This window comes from Littorina saxatilis, linkage group LG9 (assembly GCF_037325665.1).
Source record: "Littorina saxatilis isolate snail1 linkage group LG9, US_GU_Lsax_2.0, whole genome shotgun sequence".
Taxonomy (NCBI): Eukaryota; Metazoa; Mollusca; class Gastropoda; order Littorinimorpha; family Littorinidae; genus Littorina; species Littorina saxatilis.
The window spans coordinates 28,658,581-28,677,530 of record NC_090253.1 but is presented as its reverse complement, the minus strand read 5'-3'; the positions used below and the strand labels follow the sequence as shown (position 1 = coordinate 28,677,530).

General features: G+C 42.7%; 1 protein-coding gene across 3 annotated transcripts in view; it reads right to left on the bottom strand.

Annotated features, from left to right (window-relative positions):
- LOC138975805 (nucleoporin 88-like) overlaps positions 1–18,668 on the bottom strand; it is a 31,961-nt gene extending 13,293 nt beyond the window's left edge. For all 3 annotated transcript variants that reach the window (XM_070348554.1, XM_070348555.1, XM_070348556.1), the window contains exons 1-6: positions 18,423–18,668; positions 17,027–17,196; positions 16,091–16,216; positions 14,358–14,636; positions 13,589–13,775; positions 11,478–11,646 (exon numbers count right to left, since the gene is read on the bottom strand). In XM_070348554.1, the coding sequence (XP_070204655.1) occupies positions 11,478–11,646; positions 13,589–13,775; positions 14,358–14,636; positions 16,091–16,216; positions 17,027–17,196; positions 18,423–18,662 (1,171 nt within the window). In that variant the 5' untranslated portion in view covers positions 18,663–18,668. The remainder of the gene's footprint in view (positions 1–11,477; positions 11,647–13,588; positions 13,776–14,357; positions 14,637–16,090; positions 16,217–17,026; positions 17,197–18,422) is intronic.
- Positions 18,669–18,950: the final 282 nt, after the last annotated feature.

Here is an 18,950-nt window from a genome sequence, read left to right as displayed (position 1 = left end):
CATTGCTGGTAGCGCCTTGGTACCGTCCTGTCGCGCACTGGAAATGTCGCGCAGGTAATAGTTGATGAAAACATCCTCCGATCTCCAGTAGGCAGAATGGAGGACCTCAGATAATCTTCCTGACCTTAGCACAGCTAAGGAGGATGCCCAGGATCTTGCCTCATGCGTCCTTGCCGACGTTAGAGGGAGAACTGACTGCCCCCCCCCCCCCTTTCTTTTTGAGCCACCACTCATACGCTTGTTTGATCAGCGTTGAGACCCATTTAGCGATAGTTACCTTTGTTTCTAGCAGTGTTCAGAGATAAGAAAAGAAGCTTCTGCTGTTTAGCTCTGATAGGAGCCGTGCGGGACAGATAACTGCTAAGAGCTCGAACTGGGCAGTTAGACAAATCGGAGTCTCCTGGCGCCAGAATTTTGCTAAGAGGGAGAATTCTGATTATGGGAGAAACTTGACCAGGCTTCTGGTTTTTGGCTAGAAAATCCGGCCTAAAACGTAAAGAAATAGAGCCATCTTTTTCAAAAGCTATGTCTCTAGCTAAGCCTGAGAGGGCATGAATTTCACTGCCTCTTCTTGCAGTGGCCAAAAGAACAAGCAAAAGTGTCTTACGTGTAAGATTAACTAAGCTTGCTGATTGCAACGGTTCAAAATCTTGCGATCTTAAGAATTCTAGAATAAGGAAGAGATCCCAAGCAGGAACTGGAGCTCTGATTCTAGCAAAACTGATCGACGCACCTTTTAGGACACTTGCGATAACACCGCTAAGGTTAATGTTGTGACCTAACTGCCTCAGCGTAGCCGAAATAGCAGAACGTCTAACTCGAAGAGACGAGGGGGAGCTGCCCTGAGCTGCTAACCAAAATAAGTGATTAGCTACCTGCATAGAACGCGGGGAGACAGAACTGACCTGATTCTCCGCGCACCATTTAACCCAAGCTGTCCAATGTGAAGCGTACACTGAGCTCGTCGAAGTCCTGTGCGCTTTTTGAAACAAATACAGTGTCCCATCCGAGGCACCCGAGGGATCTTCTCACAGTCTCCATGGGTGAAGGAGCAGAGACTGTGGGTTCTCGTGCTGAAGGCCGGTGCGTGGTTGCAGTAATTCTCCCTTTTCCAGGTTTAGAGGAATGGGAGGACCTTCTGCTAAGCGGAGGAGATCCGGGAACCAATGCTGACTCGACCACAATGGGGCGACTAGAATCAGGGATGGCCGTTCCAACTCTGCTTTCCTCAGCACTTTTCCGAGAAGTTGGAATGGTGGGAAAGCATAAGCTGTGAGTCCTGTCCAGTCGACTTCCAGTGCATTCACTGTCCAGGCTTCCGGGTCCGGAAACGGGGATATGAACACTGGTAGCCTCCTTGAGAACCGGGTTGCGAAAAGACCGACTAACGGTTTGTCCACCTGCGCCCAAAGCCGCTGGAGAGCGTGGTGGGTGATTGTCCACTCCGTGTGGAGTACCTTCGAGGATCGACTGAGCGAATCTGAAAAAACATTGTTTCCTCGACAGATATTTTGCTGATAACATGATCTGATGCTGGTGACACCACTTCAGAATTTGGCATGCTTTGAGTGAAAGCGAGAGAGAGCGGGAACCGCCCTGTTTGTTTATGTAGGCTGCAACAGTTGTATTGTCTGTATGAAGACGAACATGTTTGCCTGCCACCAGCGATAGAAAGCTCTGGAGACCGTGGGCTACAGCCTCCAACTCGAGCACATTGATGTGTGAGAGGGCTTGACCTGTTGTCCACGTGCCTGAGGCTGTGTGGTGAGAAAGATGAGCCCCCCAGCCTGATAGGGAAGCGTCTGTAAACAAATCCACCTCTGGAGGAGGGGGAGTGATGAGGACTCCCTGTGAGATCCATGGTTTTAGCCACTGCTCTGTGGTCTGCTGAAACCAGCTTTCTAATTGAACCGAGACCTGCCATCCCTGGGAGGTAGGGTTCCAAATCGAGTTCAAAGCTGCCTGAAAAGGCCTCTTGTACACTCTGCCCAAGGAAGCGCCTGCCGGAAATTCGCCGCCATATTGACTGTCATAGTCATAGGCAGTGTCATCCGGAAGAGAGGTTCTGTGTGAGGCATGCCCTCTACTCGTATCCTCTCTGGAGAGAACTTCCTGCCCCCTGGGCGGAAGTGTGGAGAGCTGTGCTAGGGATGCTTTTGTTGAGCAAACCGGCACTTGCGTGTCTCCTGTTGTAAGTACAGGCCCCTGTAAGTCGTGATGCGAGCAAGTTTCCTGCCTTACAACAACTTCCTGCCCCCTGGGCGGAAGGGAAGTACGCTTTGCTAGGGATGCTAAGCAAACCGGCACTCGCGTGTCTTCCGTTAAGAGTACAGACGATTGCAAGTCGTGATGCGAGCAAGTCCCCTGTATCTTAACAACTTCGCGCTCCCGTGATGATGAGGGAAACTCTTTCCGTCTTCACCGGAATGTTGTTCAGCGTGAACGTCGGCCGACGTAACAGCGGCTGACGGCGCTGCCTTAACCCTCGACCGAGAGCGATCGTCCACCGTTCTTGCCTGAAGAGAGAGCAAATGTTCGCTCGCCGAGCGCAATTCTGACGAAAACATGCACCGCATTTGATCCCTAAACGTTGCAAACATTGCTGACAAATCTTCCTTCTCCGATGCTATGCTAGCCTTAACCGGCGCTGTCTTGCATTCTTGCTTCAGCACCGGCATTATCGGACTCTTAGGATTGTCAATTTCTACCGTGAAAGTATTCTGAGAAACTGGCTCGAACACCGTAACTGTAGGTTTAGAACCCTTGGGCTTCTTAGCCGCTTTCTTAGACGGAGACTCTGTATTGGCTACCTGTCTAGAGCTGGGTTTCTTCTTCCCACTGTCCGCCATACTGGCGTTAGTCTTGCAGACGAAAGTAAACTAAGACTAACTCGTGGCAAACGGCAGCAAATACAACGAAAGAAAATGGAAAATTCTCACCCAATCTCAGCTAGAAGCTAAGATACAAACGAAACAGAGGGCTAACAAAATTGCCAGAGCGTAATCCAAACACGTCCTTAGACGCTATCGCTGAAGAGTAGAATGAAGAACATGGCGGCGAGAGTACGCATGCGCAATGCATGTAAAAGGTAACCATTGGTCAGATATGGTCATGTGACTGGTCAAGGCCATTCTATTTTTAGGGTTACTTCCCCCCTACCAGGGTGGAGCGTAGTTTCAGCGTTCTAGCACTAAACTGAAGTAAATTGCTATATGTGAATTGGGATAAGATATGTCATTTAATTTAACCTGTCTCACTTATTACTGTGGAACCTCTCTTTAAGACCTCTAGTAAGCTGAGAAAATCAGGGCTTCAAAAGGAGGGAGTCTCACATGGGGATACAGTAAGCTGAGAAAATCAGGTCTTCACAAGGAGGGAGTCTCACATGGGGATACAGTAAGCTGAGAAAATCAGGTCTTCACAAGGAGGGAGTCTCACATGGGGATACAGTAAGCTGAGAAAATCAGGTCTTCACAAGGAGGGTCTCACATGGGGATACAGTAAGCTGAGAAAATCAGGTCTTCACAAGGAGGGTCTCACATGGGGATACAGTAAGCTGAGAAAATCAGGTCTTCACAAGGAGGGAGTCTCACATGGGGATACAGTAAGCTGAGAAAATCAGGTCTTCAAAAGGAGGGTCTCACATTGGGATACAGTAAGCTGAGAAAATCAGGTCTTCAAAAGGAGAGTCTCACATGGGGATACAGTAAGCTGAGAAAATCACGTCTTCACAAGGAGGGTCTCACATGGGGATACAGTAAGCTGAGAAAATCAGGTCTTCAAAAGGAGGGTCTCACATGGGGATACAGTAAGCTGAGAAAATCAGGTCTTCAAAAGGAGAGTCTCACATGGGGATACAGTAAGCTGAGAAAATCAGGTCTTCAAAAGGAGAGTCTCACATGGGGATACAGTAAGCTGAGAAAATCAGGTCTTCAAAAGGAGAGTCTCACATGGGGATACAGTAAGCTGAGAAAATCAGGTCTTCAAAAGGAGAGTCTCACATGGGGATACAGTAAGCTGAGAAAATCAGGTCTTCAAAAGGAGAGTCTCACATGGGGATACAGTAAGCTGAGAAAATCAGGTCTTCAAAAGGAGAGTCTCACATGGGGATACAGTAAGCTGAGAAAATCAGGTCTTCAAAAGGAGAGTCTCACATGGGGATACAGTAAGCTGAGAAAATCAGGTCTTCAAAAGGAGAGTCTCACATGGGGATACAGTAAGCTGAGAAAATCAGGTCTTCAAAAGGAGAGTCTCACATGGGGATACAGTAAGCTGAGAAAATCAGGTCTTCAAAAGGAGAGTCTCACATGGGGATACAGTAAGCTGAGAAAATCAGGTCTTCAAAAGGAGAGTCTCACATGGGGATACAGTAAGCTGAGAAAATCAGGTCTTCAAAAGGAGAGTCTCACATGGGGATACAGTAAGCTGAGAAAATCAGGTCTTCAAAAGGAGAGTCTCACATGGGGATACAGTAAGCTGAGAAAATCAGGTCTTCAAAAGGAGAGTCTCACATGGGGATACAGTAAGCTGAGAAAATCAGGTCTTCAAAAGGAGGGTCTCACATGGGGATACAGTAAGCTGAGAAAATCAGGTCTTCACAAGGAGGGTCTCACATGGGGATACAGTAAGCTGAGAAAATCAGGTCTTCACAAGGAGGGAGTCTCACATGGGGATACAGTAAGCTGAGAAAATCAGGTCTTCACAAGGAGGGAGTCTCACATGGGGATACAGTAAGCTGAGAAAATCACGTCTTCACAAGGAGGGAGTCTCACATGGGGATACACTTACAGAGGTTGTACACGGAGAATGTAAGAAAACAGGGCCTTAAAAGGGTGTTTGACTTTATTTAAAAAGAGTTTCCCTAAACATATATCGAATGTAATCATTTCATCTGTTCTGCTGTTCAACAGTTTTAACACTAATTCCCTCCCTTGAACAGAACGTGCACACCGATTCTGACACAAAAAAACCAAACTTGCCAGCTTCTGTTGTACATGTAACACATAACATTAACAATTTAACAAATGTGTTTCTCTAACTCAGATAATCAATACCCATAGATTGGGAAAGTGAAACAAGATGCTGAAAGCAGCTTTTATTTCTTGAGCAAACACTAGAAAAAAAGATGTCCAAACACACTACACACAAAAATCTCCACTCTCGCAAACAATGGCTGGAAACGAGGTATACAAAGAAAAAAATCAATGCGTCTTAGCCATCGCCAACGATTGATTGCCTACATGTGTATCGGGCCAACGGGCTCACAACAGTAATCAATACCGTGGTACAGGGATGAAGTGACTTCAACTTTCTAATCAATAGTCCGCTAACCTCACAATGTAAGAAAGGGACTGGGAAGAGATTGAATGGAAAGCAAAGTCATGACCATCTTTTGTTGCAACGACAGAATGAACAAATGAAAGATGTTGCTGATTCTGAGAGACTGGCATGTCATTTTTTCAACGAGTTCAAAACATCCAAACACATCTGGAGTATTGTTTACTGCTTGATAGTGATTTAAGCAGTCTGCTTAAATCACTTTCAAGCACACAAAAGTGCCAATTGCATTTGTATTTAAGACTTTTCTAATCTGATTTAGTCCGCAAGTTGATGAACTCTCATTAACCTAGCTGTAGCTACTTGCTCACCTGATATCATGAATAGTATGTGATAAAAATATTAAAATGGCCTCACCAAACTCCCAAGATAAGTTATACACAACACACCTGTTAAATTAAAAAACATTAATTTGTTGCTTCAGTGTTCTAAAAATAAGACTGATTGATGCTCTTCGAACATTTGGTAAAAATCATTAAAAAGGATTGTGTGACTGCAAAAATAATCCCCACATTTACATTCAGAAAAAAAGTTCCAACAGCTAAACAAAAATCTTACAATATGCAATATTCTATTTGAGTCCAAAAATCAAGTGGATGAAAAAAAAGGCTAATACGAAACAACTCGACAAGACTGTTATTGATTACAACCCAAAAAGTCCATTCTGATCCAATGAGCGTCAAGTCTGTCAACTTTTATCTCCCGCTGTCAATCATGTTCATATTGACACAAACAAACTGCATCCAGCGGATATAGATTGACAGCGCAAGAAGATGGCTCAATATTTGCAGAGACTAGAATTTTACCTTTGATTAGAGTCACAGTGATTTTCTGCCGTTTGAAAGTTACAATGCAAAACGCAGCGCGTTAAAAGGAAAGGTAAGCGAAGGGTGAGTCAATATTTCTCCATTAAATGGCACTACCGAATGGATCAAATTTTGCCCGTCTGATGTATTCTGTAAGCCAAAATCAATGTGGAAGTCTTTATCAGATTGCTGAATTAACGACCTGAGTTTGCTGTATGTAAAAAGCTATCACTTAATAGATGTTGCGCAAAAGAAGCCTGAAAACTGGACGGAGGGAGGGAGGGAGGGAGGGAGAGAAAGAGAGAGAGAGTGAGAGAGAGAGAGAGAGAGAGAGAGAGAGAGAGAGAGAGAGAGAGAGAGAGAGAGAGAGAGAGAGAGAGAGAGAGAGAGAGAGAGAGAGAGAGAGAGAGAGAGAGAGAGAGAGAGAGAGAGAGAGAGAGAGAGAGAGAGAGAGAGACAGAGAGTAAGAGAGCAACCGACATTACTTTTTTGTGTGAAAGTCAAAATGAAAAATTCTGAGTGAGATTTTGTTCTCTCTGTGTATTTTCTCTCCTTTCTTTCAGCTTTAAACTACAGCCATCCCTGAGTGACCCTTGACTGTTTGATTAACTTTACAAAAAATTCAAAAATGTTTGCTCACTAACAATAAATTTCCTGCTAAAATCACATTTTCAGAAACTCTACAATAGTATACATAATCCTTTCCAAACAACAAATACTTCTGTTTTCCTTTTGGTGAACATAAACAACATGTAAGCCAATGTATCATATGAGTATCCTGAACAGAACAGTATGGATGCCAAATGCGATTGTGCATATTTTGCCAAATGCGATTGTGCATACTTCTATTTCAATTCAAACAAACATCTCCAAGGAAACAATTTGCTCTACTCTTCCACTCAATTTGTTGCAAACAATGCCCAATTACCTGCAAACTTCAGAAGTAAAATCAATACTCCTCACTACCTAACACCAACAACCGTCTAAATTTATTGTTTGTTAATCATTCTTGTGTGCGGAATCAAACGAACCCACCCGGCCAATTGGAAAAATCAACAGCAAAAGCACAAGCCCTATCAATGTATTTTCAGTGTCTTCTTTGTCACAGAATGCTCATTTCTTACATGTCAGGAAGTGTTTAAGACACAATTTATTCAAAATCAAGATAAAATTGCATGCATTGTTAGTGTTACTATGCTTCTGTGTGTGTGTGTGTGTGTGTGTGTGTGTGTGTGTGTGTGTGTGTGTGTGTGTGTGTGTGTGTGTGTGTTTGTGTGTGTGTATGTATGTGCGCGAAAGATATTGTGAAAAGAAGAAGAGATAGGAGGAACTGCTTGGATGACAAAACTACGAAAATATCCAAATATTTTACAAAACAGGATGGTATTCATGATCACACAACAAAAGAAAACTAAATGATGACCTGAATAATTAGGAATGAGGAATTCCTGAAAAAGCAAATCCCCCCCCCCCCCCCTTTTCTGTCACCACCACCATCCCTTCCTAAGTCATTAAGGCCAATGCATCCCCTGCGTAGGTGTATAAAGACTAGACAACAACGATAACGACCACACCCATCCATACAGCCGGGGAAAAAGAAATCAATCAATTGTTGTACATCAATAAACACTGCTGTATAGGCACAACTCTGGTACATACGACCTCTTCTGGAATGCTTGGTGGAAAACTCGATATCATAAGTCTTGCTGGTTGGTATTTAAAAAAAAATGTAAAGGCATTGTTGTTTGGCTCATTTGCATTGGGGTGCTTTTGTGCAGAGACAGGCAGACAGACAGAAAGACATACATACACTAACACAGATGGACATACACACAGAAGTAAGTATATAATTATGAAAAAAGCCACAATGGGGATGCTTTTTCTAATGAAAACAAGCACTGGAGATTATATTTAATCCATTGTTAAGCGACCTGTTTATATCATTCATGTTTTGAACTATGTTTAGTACGTTTGTTTCTCCAATGTAAATGAACCAACCAGAAACTACTGTTGGCTGTTCTTTTCTAATGAAACAGAAACCACGTTATAAGTTCTTGTGCACCTGAATTTTCACCCAGAGACCCGGAAAAAACCCTAACAGGTGTGCTTGTAAAAGTTTTCTGTGTGATGCATGCAACAAGTCACAGATAATCACGAAAGAATGACATCAGAGCGATAAACCCAGACCTGTGCACACTCAAAACGCTCATCAGTAAATTTCAAACCAAATTTCAGTAGTTTTTAAAATGTTTCAGTAGTAAGCTGTAACGACAGTTCAAGACATAATTCTGCTCACAAAGCACACAAACACTATGACGCAGTAGAATGGGAATTACTATTTATTAACAAGCCAAGGTGAAACATCAACACTGTTGTAACATTTGTTCTGAAAATGTCTTTGGTCTCGTCATTCTGACATTCATTCATCACTGGACTGTCTTGAGAATAACTGGACTTCCAGCACTGTTGAGCCGTTTTCTTCTTCTTTGGTGACAGAGCTGGTGTCTCCTCTTCACTATCTGAATCTCGCACTCTTTTTACATTTAGTCAAGTTTTTTTCTTTTCCATGTTTCACTTCAATCACAAGTTGCCACGCAGACGCTGAACTAAGTCTAAGAACAAAGACTCAATGCTGAGAACACGCGCGCTTCCGGTAAATCGAAAACCGTCTTTTCAGCGCAACGGCCAACTAATTGGTAAAAACATCTTAAAACAGAAAAAAAGTACACAAATATTTGTTTGGAGTAAAACATCGGAATTTCGGAATTTTAATTAAAAATCTGTAGCACCGTATTCTGCACATAAAAATCGGAGAAATTACGGAGAAACCGTAGATGTGCACAGGTCTGTAAACCCCAAGTGAAAATAACCACCAATTAAACACCAAAGATATTCATCACATAGAGATTAACATCAATTGTAATTCAATGAAGTTGGCGTTTTAATGAAACAGATCGTGTGATTGGTCAGAATGCCCCAACTCATTAAAAATTACCGGTCATTAATTGTCGATAACCACTCGCTAAAAAAGCCATTAACCACCTGCTGGCGAGGCGCATTGATACAACCTCAACTAGTCTCGGTTAGCTTTGAGGGTCATTTTACAAGTAGGAAATATGAAGGCCAACGAAATACAGAGACCATAAGGTATGCGAAGTGATGACGTCGAATACGTGACGTAAGTTGATGCATGAATTCTTCCGGACTACGTCAGTCAATTCCAAAGATCGTTTTGGGATGAAAAGAATTTGTTTTAGAGTTTGCTGTCCAGAAACCCGTCAAAAAAGAAGGGAAAATGTATGTGAAAGAAAACAAAACAGGAGCAGAGTGCAGGGTCCCCACTGGTTTTTAGAAACAAAATTCCATGACTTTTTCATGACTTTCCATGAGCCTCAATAACATTTTCCATGACTAGATCCACAGGTCGCCATTTCCGAACACGCAAACTTTGTACGTCTTGTCACTGCCAGTTTTGACACTGGCTTGCTTTGCACTGAATTTGAGTCAGTTTCTACGCAGTGTCTCTTCGACAAGCAAGTCAAGCATTTGCTACGCAGTCAGATTATCGGTAATGTTTACTGGTCCTGTCATTTCACTAAACTGGACCAGCCACTGTTTGTATCCATCTGCACTTTCGTAAATTCCGTTTCGTAACCGTCACTGTGACTTGACGAACTGTCATTTTTTTCACCGCGATACACAGTTCATTGCGAAGATCTTCCTCGGTAATTCGTTCCAATTCCGCATACTTTTTGTTGTCAAGAAACAACTCGAAAGAAAGTTTCAAACTCATCATCCTCCATCTTGCATGTCGAAGCGCTAAAGTACTTTATCGATGCAAAAACAAAAGCAGAAAACTTCGACGAAACCGACTCAAATGCAGCGCAGACGACACGACGAGATAACGGAAGGAAGTGAGCCTCGCTTTGGCTCAAGTGCCGTTAAAAATACCGTTATTCTCGTATGCAAATACGAACGAGAAGTTGGTCATACGAACAAGCCTTGTGCTGGCGACGCAAATCGCTGCTGGCTGGCAAAGGGGGGGGGGGGGGGAGGAATGGCTGGGCAACGAAAATCGCCGCTGGCGTGCTGAAGGTTAATTGTTCTTTCTTTCTTATTTTTGTTAAATTCCATGACTTTCCATGACTTAAATTGAAATTCCATGATTTTCCAGGCCTGGAAAATTAAAAATCAAATTCCATGACTTTCCAGGTTTTCCATGACCTGTACGAACCCTGAGAGTGATAAGATAGGACTACAGAGACATATTTCTTGGGACTTGACCCTTGCAGGTAGGTGGACTGAAAGTAGTGTGTGAACAGAACAGAACCAATTCTGTCTGTTTACCATCGCATGAAAGCAGGAAAGAGATCATCGTCAGATTGAATTACAGTAACATTAACATGCTTCCATTTGAAACTTCTCGGTCTTCATCGTGGATTGACACCCTCCCAAAGTCTAATTGAAGCCCTCCGTCGCTTCGCTCCGTCGGACTTCAATTAGCTTTGGTCGGGCGTCAATCCACAGTGACGACCTCGAAGTTTCAAATGGAAGCATGTTAATGTGTAAATGAAGATAGTCATCATTCTCCTGTTTTCTGCTGCCACTGCAAGAACAGCTGCATTTTTTAAACTAATTATTTCAACAACAGACAACATAATCTCCACACAAGAGTTTGTTTGTCTTGTTGTTCTTGCCTTTTTGAAAGAGAAGCAGACCAAACAAACAATGGTAAAAACCAACAAACAGAAAAAGAGAATTGGTTTGAACAGTGACTGTCAGTGTTGGAACCAATCATTGATCGGGACAACCCCAAAGTACAATTGGGTTTGGCGTTAGCTGGTAAGATCTTATATTCTTTTTATACAAATACCTCCCATCCCAATGATAAACCATCCGCAATACTGGTTCATTTTTGTCAGATGACTTTTTTTCTCTCAATGTAGCACAACTCCCGCAATGTAAATTTAGCTTGGCTATTTGTTATGACACGCATGTGCACATTAAGATTCCAAGGTCACAGCAAAAGTCTCAGACATTGGAAAAATATGAATACACGCATGCAGGAAAAAGAAAAGAAAAATGTGGGTAGCACGATTCTGTCGCTGCAAGCTATCCTCAGGGAAAGTAGCCCTAATTTCTTTGAGGGAATTCCAAAAGGACATTAAGATATACAAAATGCCCTTTTGTCGCTACAATGGAGGAACAAGGAGAAGGAGGGAGGGGGGAAAACAACAACACAAAAGTTTGAACTGATCACACATGCACCCTCCACTCTCCCTCCTTCCTCCCCCCAACCCCCCCCCCCCCCCCCCAACACACACACTGGGTCACCTTTGATCAGCTTGATGGGACAAGTGAAGTGGTCCTGCGAGAGTTCAGAGGCCACAGGATCCAGGTTGCCGTCAGTGAGGGATAACTCCAGTTCCACACTCTCCACCACGTACAGCAAGGGCTCACCAGGGTGTCGGTACTTGGGCAGGTCTGGTGACACTGTCAGTTCCTGAAACATGTTGTCGCAGAATATGATGCATCTTTTTCTTCTTCTACCACTGTCAGTTCCTGAAACATGTTGTCGCAGAATATGATGCATCTTTTTCTTCTTCTACCACTGTCAGTTCCTGAAACATGTTGTCGCAGAATATGATGCATCTTTTTCTTCTTCTACCTTTGAGGGCTACAACTCTAGCATAAACCTCTTACGCCTCAAATTAATTGGGTGAAGTCCAAGCATTGGCACTGAGTTTTTGTATAAGCGTGTTCTAACTCATAGTCATAGTCCATCTGCGAGGGTACTGCAAGCTGGGTATTTTTGTGTTTCCATGTCCATGACGCACCTAACTTGATAATGGATCGCAAGATCTTCAGCATGAGGTTTTGATGATCTTAAAGTAAATACACACAAAGTGTGCTCAGGCACTAGCAGGACTGCACATATGCTAACCCAGAAGATCTTAAAAGTCTAATTCAGGCATGGGAATTGAAAATTGTAAAAAAGGCTGAAAATTTATAACTGAAGACGCGAAGCGCCTAGCCTCACTAGGGGGTCCCCCTGGAAACATTTTTTCTCCAAAGAACCCAGATGGTGCAATCTGGTGTCATCTGAGCTCCAAGTTTGCCATTAAATTCTGTTTTTAGAATCAGAGTTTTTAGTACAAAAATGTACCAATTTTTGCTTTTTTGAAGAAAAAAAATATATACATGTATTATATGGTTTACTTTGTTAAAAAATTGATCTGTTGAGACAAACAGGAAAATGTAACTTGTAACACAATCTGTGCAATCTGGTTTACTTTCAAACATAAAAGTTCAAGTAACTGAGGCGGGCGGTAGCAGTGCGTGAACAAAGTACGGAAAGTTTTCGCGGGCTTTTGCGCAAAGGCCAAAGTAACCGGTGCTTTTTTTGTGTCCCTTCCCCCTTTATTTTTTCGGCGGACACTTTTGCATTTTTGGCGGAACAAAAAAACCAATTCGGCGGAAATCCGCCGTTTGGCGGACAATTCCCATGCCTGCTAATTCTACCTTCTAACCACCGGGATTTGAACCCCAGATCTTCCACTTAAAAGGCAGAGGCATTACCACTGAGCTAATGCACCCATCAAGACCTGAAAAGCAAGTTGTAGCATCCTGCAAAAGCCTTGCTGACATGAGCAGAGTCAATAAAACAGGCATATGCCCAAACATTCTGATACCAACAAAGACACGAACCCCTTAAAGGTCACAAAACCAGAAAATAGTGAAACCTTGCACTAGAAAAAGTCTAGATGACTGCGATGCAATAGTGACACATGGAACACAGCTGTGCACGACTGCAATGACTTTCAACAAGCATCAAGAGACCTGCTTGCCAAGCAGGAAATATTCCCCTCCCAAAGACTTATCTTTCTGTGCATGAAAAACATGTTCCCAGAAAAAACCCACTATGTGGCCAGAAGATGTTCTGAACTATTAGAGCTGTACTGCGACGGGCGCAGTGGCGTGGTGGTAAGATGTCGGCCTCCTAATCGGGAGGTCGTGAGTTCGAATCCCGGTCGCTGCCGCCTGGTGGGTTAAGAGTGGAGATTTCTCCCAGGTCAACTTATGTGCAGACCTGCTAGTGACTTAACCCCCTTCGTGTGTACACGCAAGCACAAGACCAAGTGCGCACGGAAAAGATCCTGTAATCCATGTCAGAGTTCGGTGGGTGATAGAAACACGAAAATACCCAGCATGCCTCCCCCGAAATCGGCGTATGCTGCCAGAATGGTGGGGTAAAAACGGTCATACACGTCAAAACCCACTCGTGCTAAAAACACGATAGAACGTGGGAGTCTAAGCCCATGAACGAAGAAGAAGAAGAAGAAGAGCTGTACTGCAGATCAAGTCAAAAGCATAATTCTAACATTTTCAGACAAGTACACTCTACAGCAGCAACTATCACAGAACGTCTTACAAAACAGTCAAACCTTGCTTTTAGCCTCCGAGTCCGATGCAGGTAAAATGAGACAATGATGTATGCGACCATCACACGTTGCCACGATGAGGACGGGAGGTGACGTTTCCAGACACATGACAGAGCAAGCATCGACACCGTAGTTGTCCACCGCCGGAGGGTACATCACCAGTGGGCCCTGCGTGGGCAGCTGCAGGGGTCTGTCATTGCAACAAAAAAAAGCATTGTGTTGATTAAGAAAACACAAAGTATGACACCCTACCTTTAAAAAATAAATAAATAAAACTTCGCGGCACATGAGAAAACTTGGACAAACCTGTGTACAATGTAGTTAATGATTTAATAGTGGCAATATTTTTCTTTGTTTTCTTCTTTCTGAAGTTTCAATGCTCCCGTCCATTTTGTTTTTCATTCTCCTTTCCCAGTTTTGTTTTTAAAACAGAAACATTGCTTGTTTTGTATTTTTTTTCTGGTTAGCTCTGAAGCTGCCAACCATACCCTTTCTTCTCACGTAACATAACTGGCTTTTTTTGAAAGACAACGAAATGACAAAAAGGGAACAGACAAAAGAACAATAACAATAACAATAACAGCACTTTATTGTCCATTAAAATATTACATAAAAATGGAAATTTTTCTTCGGCACACCCTGTCTGCCTGTAAACGATTATAACAACAATTGTATAGGACGACACACATAAAACATAAAAGGGAATCTGCCCTCCCCCCCCCCCCCCTCCCCCAAATGCATGCAATCATGGCACTCCACTGGCCTAACAAACCTGTTTGAAACCACCTCAGAGTAAGTGACCATGACATCTCCGTTGCCGCGGACAACGTAAACCGGCCACACAGTGACCGCATCCTCTGACTTGGGGATCTGAAATGGCCTTTTCACTGGCCGCAGTTCGTGCGGCGGGCCAAAGGTGAAGGCCACGGCTGTTTCTCCGAGGGCAGCGCTGATGTTGAACTTAGTGGGAGAGGCCTGGAAACTGTTGAGTTCTCCCGGTTGCAGGTTGGTGCTGGAGAGAGGTCGCTCCGGCTCCGTCAGGTTGTACACACTGCACACACCAACGTACAAGAAAACCCATTTAAGTGTGAACTTATATAAGGTGATATTCTGGCTACAGTGAATGCATGTGCAACTCCCCTCAAAACGCACAAATGAATTATCATTCAAACCAAGAAGATAGTGATGTTTGTAATATATAATGAACTTGTACTCTGACAAGTCTTAGTGAAGTACCAATTAGGACGTTACAAAACATTAGAAGACTATTGACATTGTGATGTAAAGTAAAACGATATCAAACAAAAACTAAAAAACTGTCTGTTACAATCACACAAGGGACCAATTAATAGACAAGTGGTCCCTACAAACAGGTGGTCGATATGAAAAGGTTGATTTTATTGAAAAGAACTTCCGACAGGGATACTTCTGGTTGGTCTTAATAGTTAATGTGCAAGGGGCTGTGGTCACTTGGGAAGGTTCGACTGTACTTTGAATTGTTGATAACAGTTTGTCTTATCACCAGGGCTTGAAAAGACAGGACAAGGATAGTTGCAACTGCAAACCTGTCCTTAACAAACACCTCAGGGATGGACCAAAAGTGGTCGTTGTAGACAGGTGGTTGCTATGGAAAGAAATCAAACAAGAGGCGAAGCCTTCAAGGCTCACGTAAGAAATCGACAAACAGTAACACAAACTCAATCACTCCGTCACACATACACACACACACACAGTAAGCTAGGTGACACGGTGCAAGACACTAGATCTAGATCTGTCTGTCTGTAGCCTACTTACGGGGACACGACTGCCAGATGGCCAGATCGACACTGCGCTTTCGACAGCGCTTCCTCGAGCAGACACTGGAAACACGCTGTGCAGATTTCGACAGCGCTTCCTCGCGCAGACACTGGAAACACGCTGTGCAGATTAACCTGTAGGAAATCTCCTTTGGTATCTTCTTTATCTATTCTTCTGGAGCTACGAAACCGAACAATTTGAAATCGTCTTCTCCGAATCGGCGAACTGCAGCTCGGTAATAACTGTATCTATACCACAATCCTTCACGCGATCTGACCTAACCTTGACCCCTTACCTGGTCTGCATACCACACACGACACAAACCAGTCACCTGTTTTTACCCCCCCAAAACCCCCCACCACCCGTTTTCTTTGGATACACACTTTAACTACATACGTGCCGACGAAATGTTGATCATTGCTTCAATATTTTGAAGCTGTTGCTTGGATAATAACCAGGTAAAATTAGTATTTCGGTGTTTAGTCAAATGTTAAAGTTTCTATCACACACATACACACACACACACATACACACGCACAGACAGACAAAGTTTAGCATCGCATAGGCTACACTTACGTGAGCCAAAAATTAAAAAAACTTGTCCAGGATCCTTTCGGATGGTTGTGGAAAAGTGGTTATTATGGAGAAGTGGTCACCAGGTCAGGTTCCACTGTACCTGTAAACTAAATATAGAAACAAAACACCCACCTGAAGATATTATCGGAGGTGAGAACAGCCAGGTGTGTGTCGGAGGGACTGCCAGGATGCCATGTGACCTGTCTCACTTGTACCCACTGGCTTCCTGCCAGGTGCCGCGTTGCCAAGCTCACTGTTCTGAAAATCAAAAGGATAAAGAACTAAAATACAGTAACAAAATTGGCAAGGCTTTAAGCATTTGATAAATTAACAAGCCTTTGCTTGTTTTTCTATTCTTGTTGCTGCTGTTTAACGTTCTTATGTTCTTACTGTAAAGTTCAACACTTGACATTATAGTTTTTTGAAAATTGTGTTTAGTTCTTGTTGTAAATGTGTATCTGTTTGCCTAAAACAAAGTTAAGCTATATTGTACTGGTTTTGTTATACATAAACTGAAAATACAAAAATTCACCATATGCTGTAGGCTTGTTCTTGTTTTCACCTTATGTCAATGTACATTTCTTGAACATGTGAAATATGAATAACCATTGTTTAAACCAAAAGACAAAAATAAGAAAAACAAAAAAGAATAATGTATACGTGTACATTTTTTTTAATAATAATAACAATAAAAACACACAGCAATCACAACAAACTATGTACAACCTGCTTAAGGGGGCAGAAGCATGCACTGAAGAAAACTCTATGAAGAACTGAGAAAGTTAACACATCACAACAAGCTAAAATCTCAAAGTCAAAGAGATACACTGTCAACATTCTACACTCAAGACTCACAGTCAAAACCAGAAAAAGTTAATTCAATGAACTTTGCATTCAATACAAAGAGACAAAGAGAAAAAAAATCACAAGACATTATTTTAAATATTATGCGAAATATTCCCATTCGGGTTCCTGGGAATAATTTGCATGGCGTTTTGAATAAAACATTTCACAAATTGACCATTCTCATTCTGGGTCTAGAGTCTTTCACTCAAAATGAGCGTATACCTGCAGGAAATAACATCTTTGCCTCCTTCGAATTCTGAGTGTTTGCCCCATCGTTGCGGAAGCTCCAGTACGCGGATGCCCCGAGGACCCCAAACTGCAAGATGGCTTCCACAGGAGTTCAGTGCCAGACCTTCCACATCAAACCGTGGTGTGTCTGTGCACATTAGCACCTATGCGACAAAAATGAAGCAAACATTTGCATTTATAATTATGATACAAAAAATAACCAAAACTTAGATTCATAAATAATGACGACACAGCATTATTATGCAATAAACAGAGACAAACCTCCCTTTTCAACTCAAAAATGTCTTATTAATGAACACAGCGACCAGCTCAAGAGAGGATCAGAGCAAACTCTAGTAGCATGGTATTGGTACTTAAGTCTTTTTTTCTGCAAGGGTATACATAACCTACATGGCGTAATAACCATTGGTGCAAGATTTCTGTCCTTACACTGAAATTTTACAGCAATATCCTAATTTTTTTTTTTTAATTAGGCCCGTACTCACAGTATGTAGCGACACTTCTACGGGGTTAATTCGGGACTATGCGGTGTATACGCACTGGCTATACGCACTCGGAGTGTATACAGGGGTCAGAATCTTGTATACACTCCGGCGTTAACTTCCGGTCGCGAAGCGAATTTGCCATTCGACACCACTTTGCGATAGGAACGCAAAGCAGTTGATTATAAGAGTACAAAGAAACGATAACAATATGATGCTGCAAGCCCTTTGCTGTAAAGTAGATTACATTTTCGGCATGTACTGAAAAGACCAGCAGTGAACCGCATCAACACTCGGAGCGTCATTCGACGCCATTTTGTGAAGGTACGCTTCACTTTCGATTCATGGTATCAAAGTACGTTAGGGACAAACACAGACAAAAATTGAAAAAAAACACTCACGAGTCACACGAAACTGATGCTTCACGGCAGTTTATTGTCGGAGTTTGGGACACACTCAGAGTGTGTATCGACCTAGAAACGGTTGTATACTATGTGAATGTACATTATTTGCCAACCCTCGACACTCTGAAAAAAAGATAGCGGAAGTCCATACTTCCTAACGACTTGTTAGGGGGCATTTCATTGGCTACATATTTGTAACAGATCTTTTCATTGTCGGAGTGTATACAGACTCATCGATCCTGTACACACTCGGAGTGCGTATAGCTTTTGCCTATATGATTGATAGACTATACGGCCCTGTTGGCTAGATTAGATAGCCTTTTGCCTGCTAGTGCTATATGATGATTATTTATAACAGGAGCTTCCAACGACAAAAGAGTGCAGGCTTGAGACCAGAAAATTTCAGACGGAAGCAATCAAACCCAAATCCCTAAGCGACGACAGAGTCAACAAACATAACTGCTCAACAAAATGAAAACAAACCTGAAAACGAGCATCGGCACTTTCCTTCTGTGAAACTGAAAGCAGGCTCTTCAAATTGCAATGTACAATATTCGCAGAATAGCTGTCCCATACAAACAAGTCCCCATTTTTGATAGACAATAAACTCTTTGCTTCTCCAACAACTTCATATGGGTACTTGTTACCAGCAGCATCCTTTAAACGTTTGCAAATCGGATGAACTTTCAGTTTATCGCGCCAGTCCTCTGTGGGCGCCGCCATCTTTGTTTCAATACTCTCTAACCAGCTTGTGAAATTAACATCAGTATGAATAAAAGAAAAGTGGCGTGCATTCACTAAATATCATCTTTTTTTAGTCGTTGTGTAAAAGAAGGACACATATATATTGTTTTACAGCTACCCAAATATCATTTTTGACTGCTTACGGCGAAATAGCGCCTTAGAGATCGTGAAAGTTGGAGCGTATATTCGATTGTGGCAAGTCATGTGACCAATCGATCGAGCCTATAATCCCGTTCACAAGATGGCTGCGAATGTGCAGTCGATGTG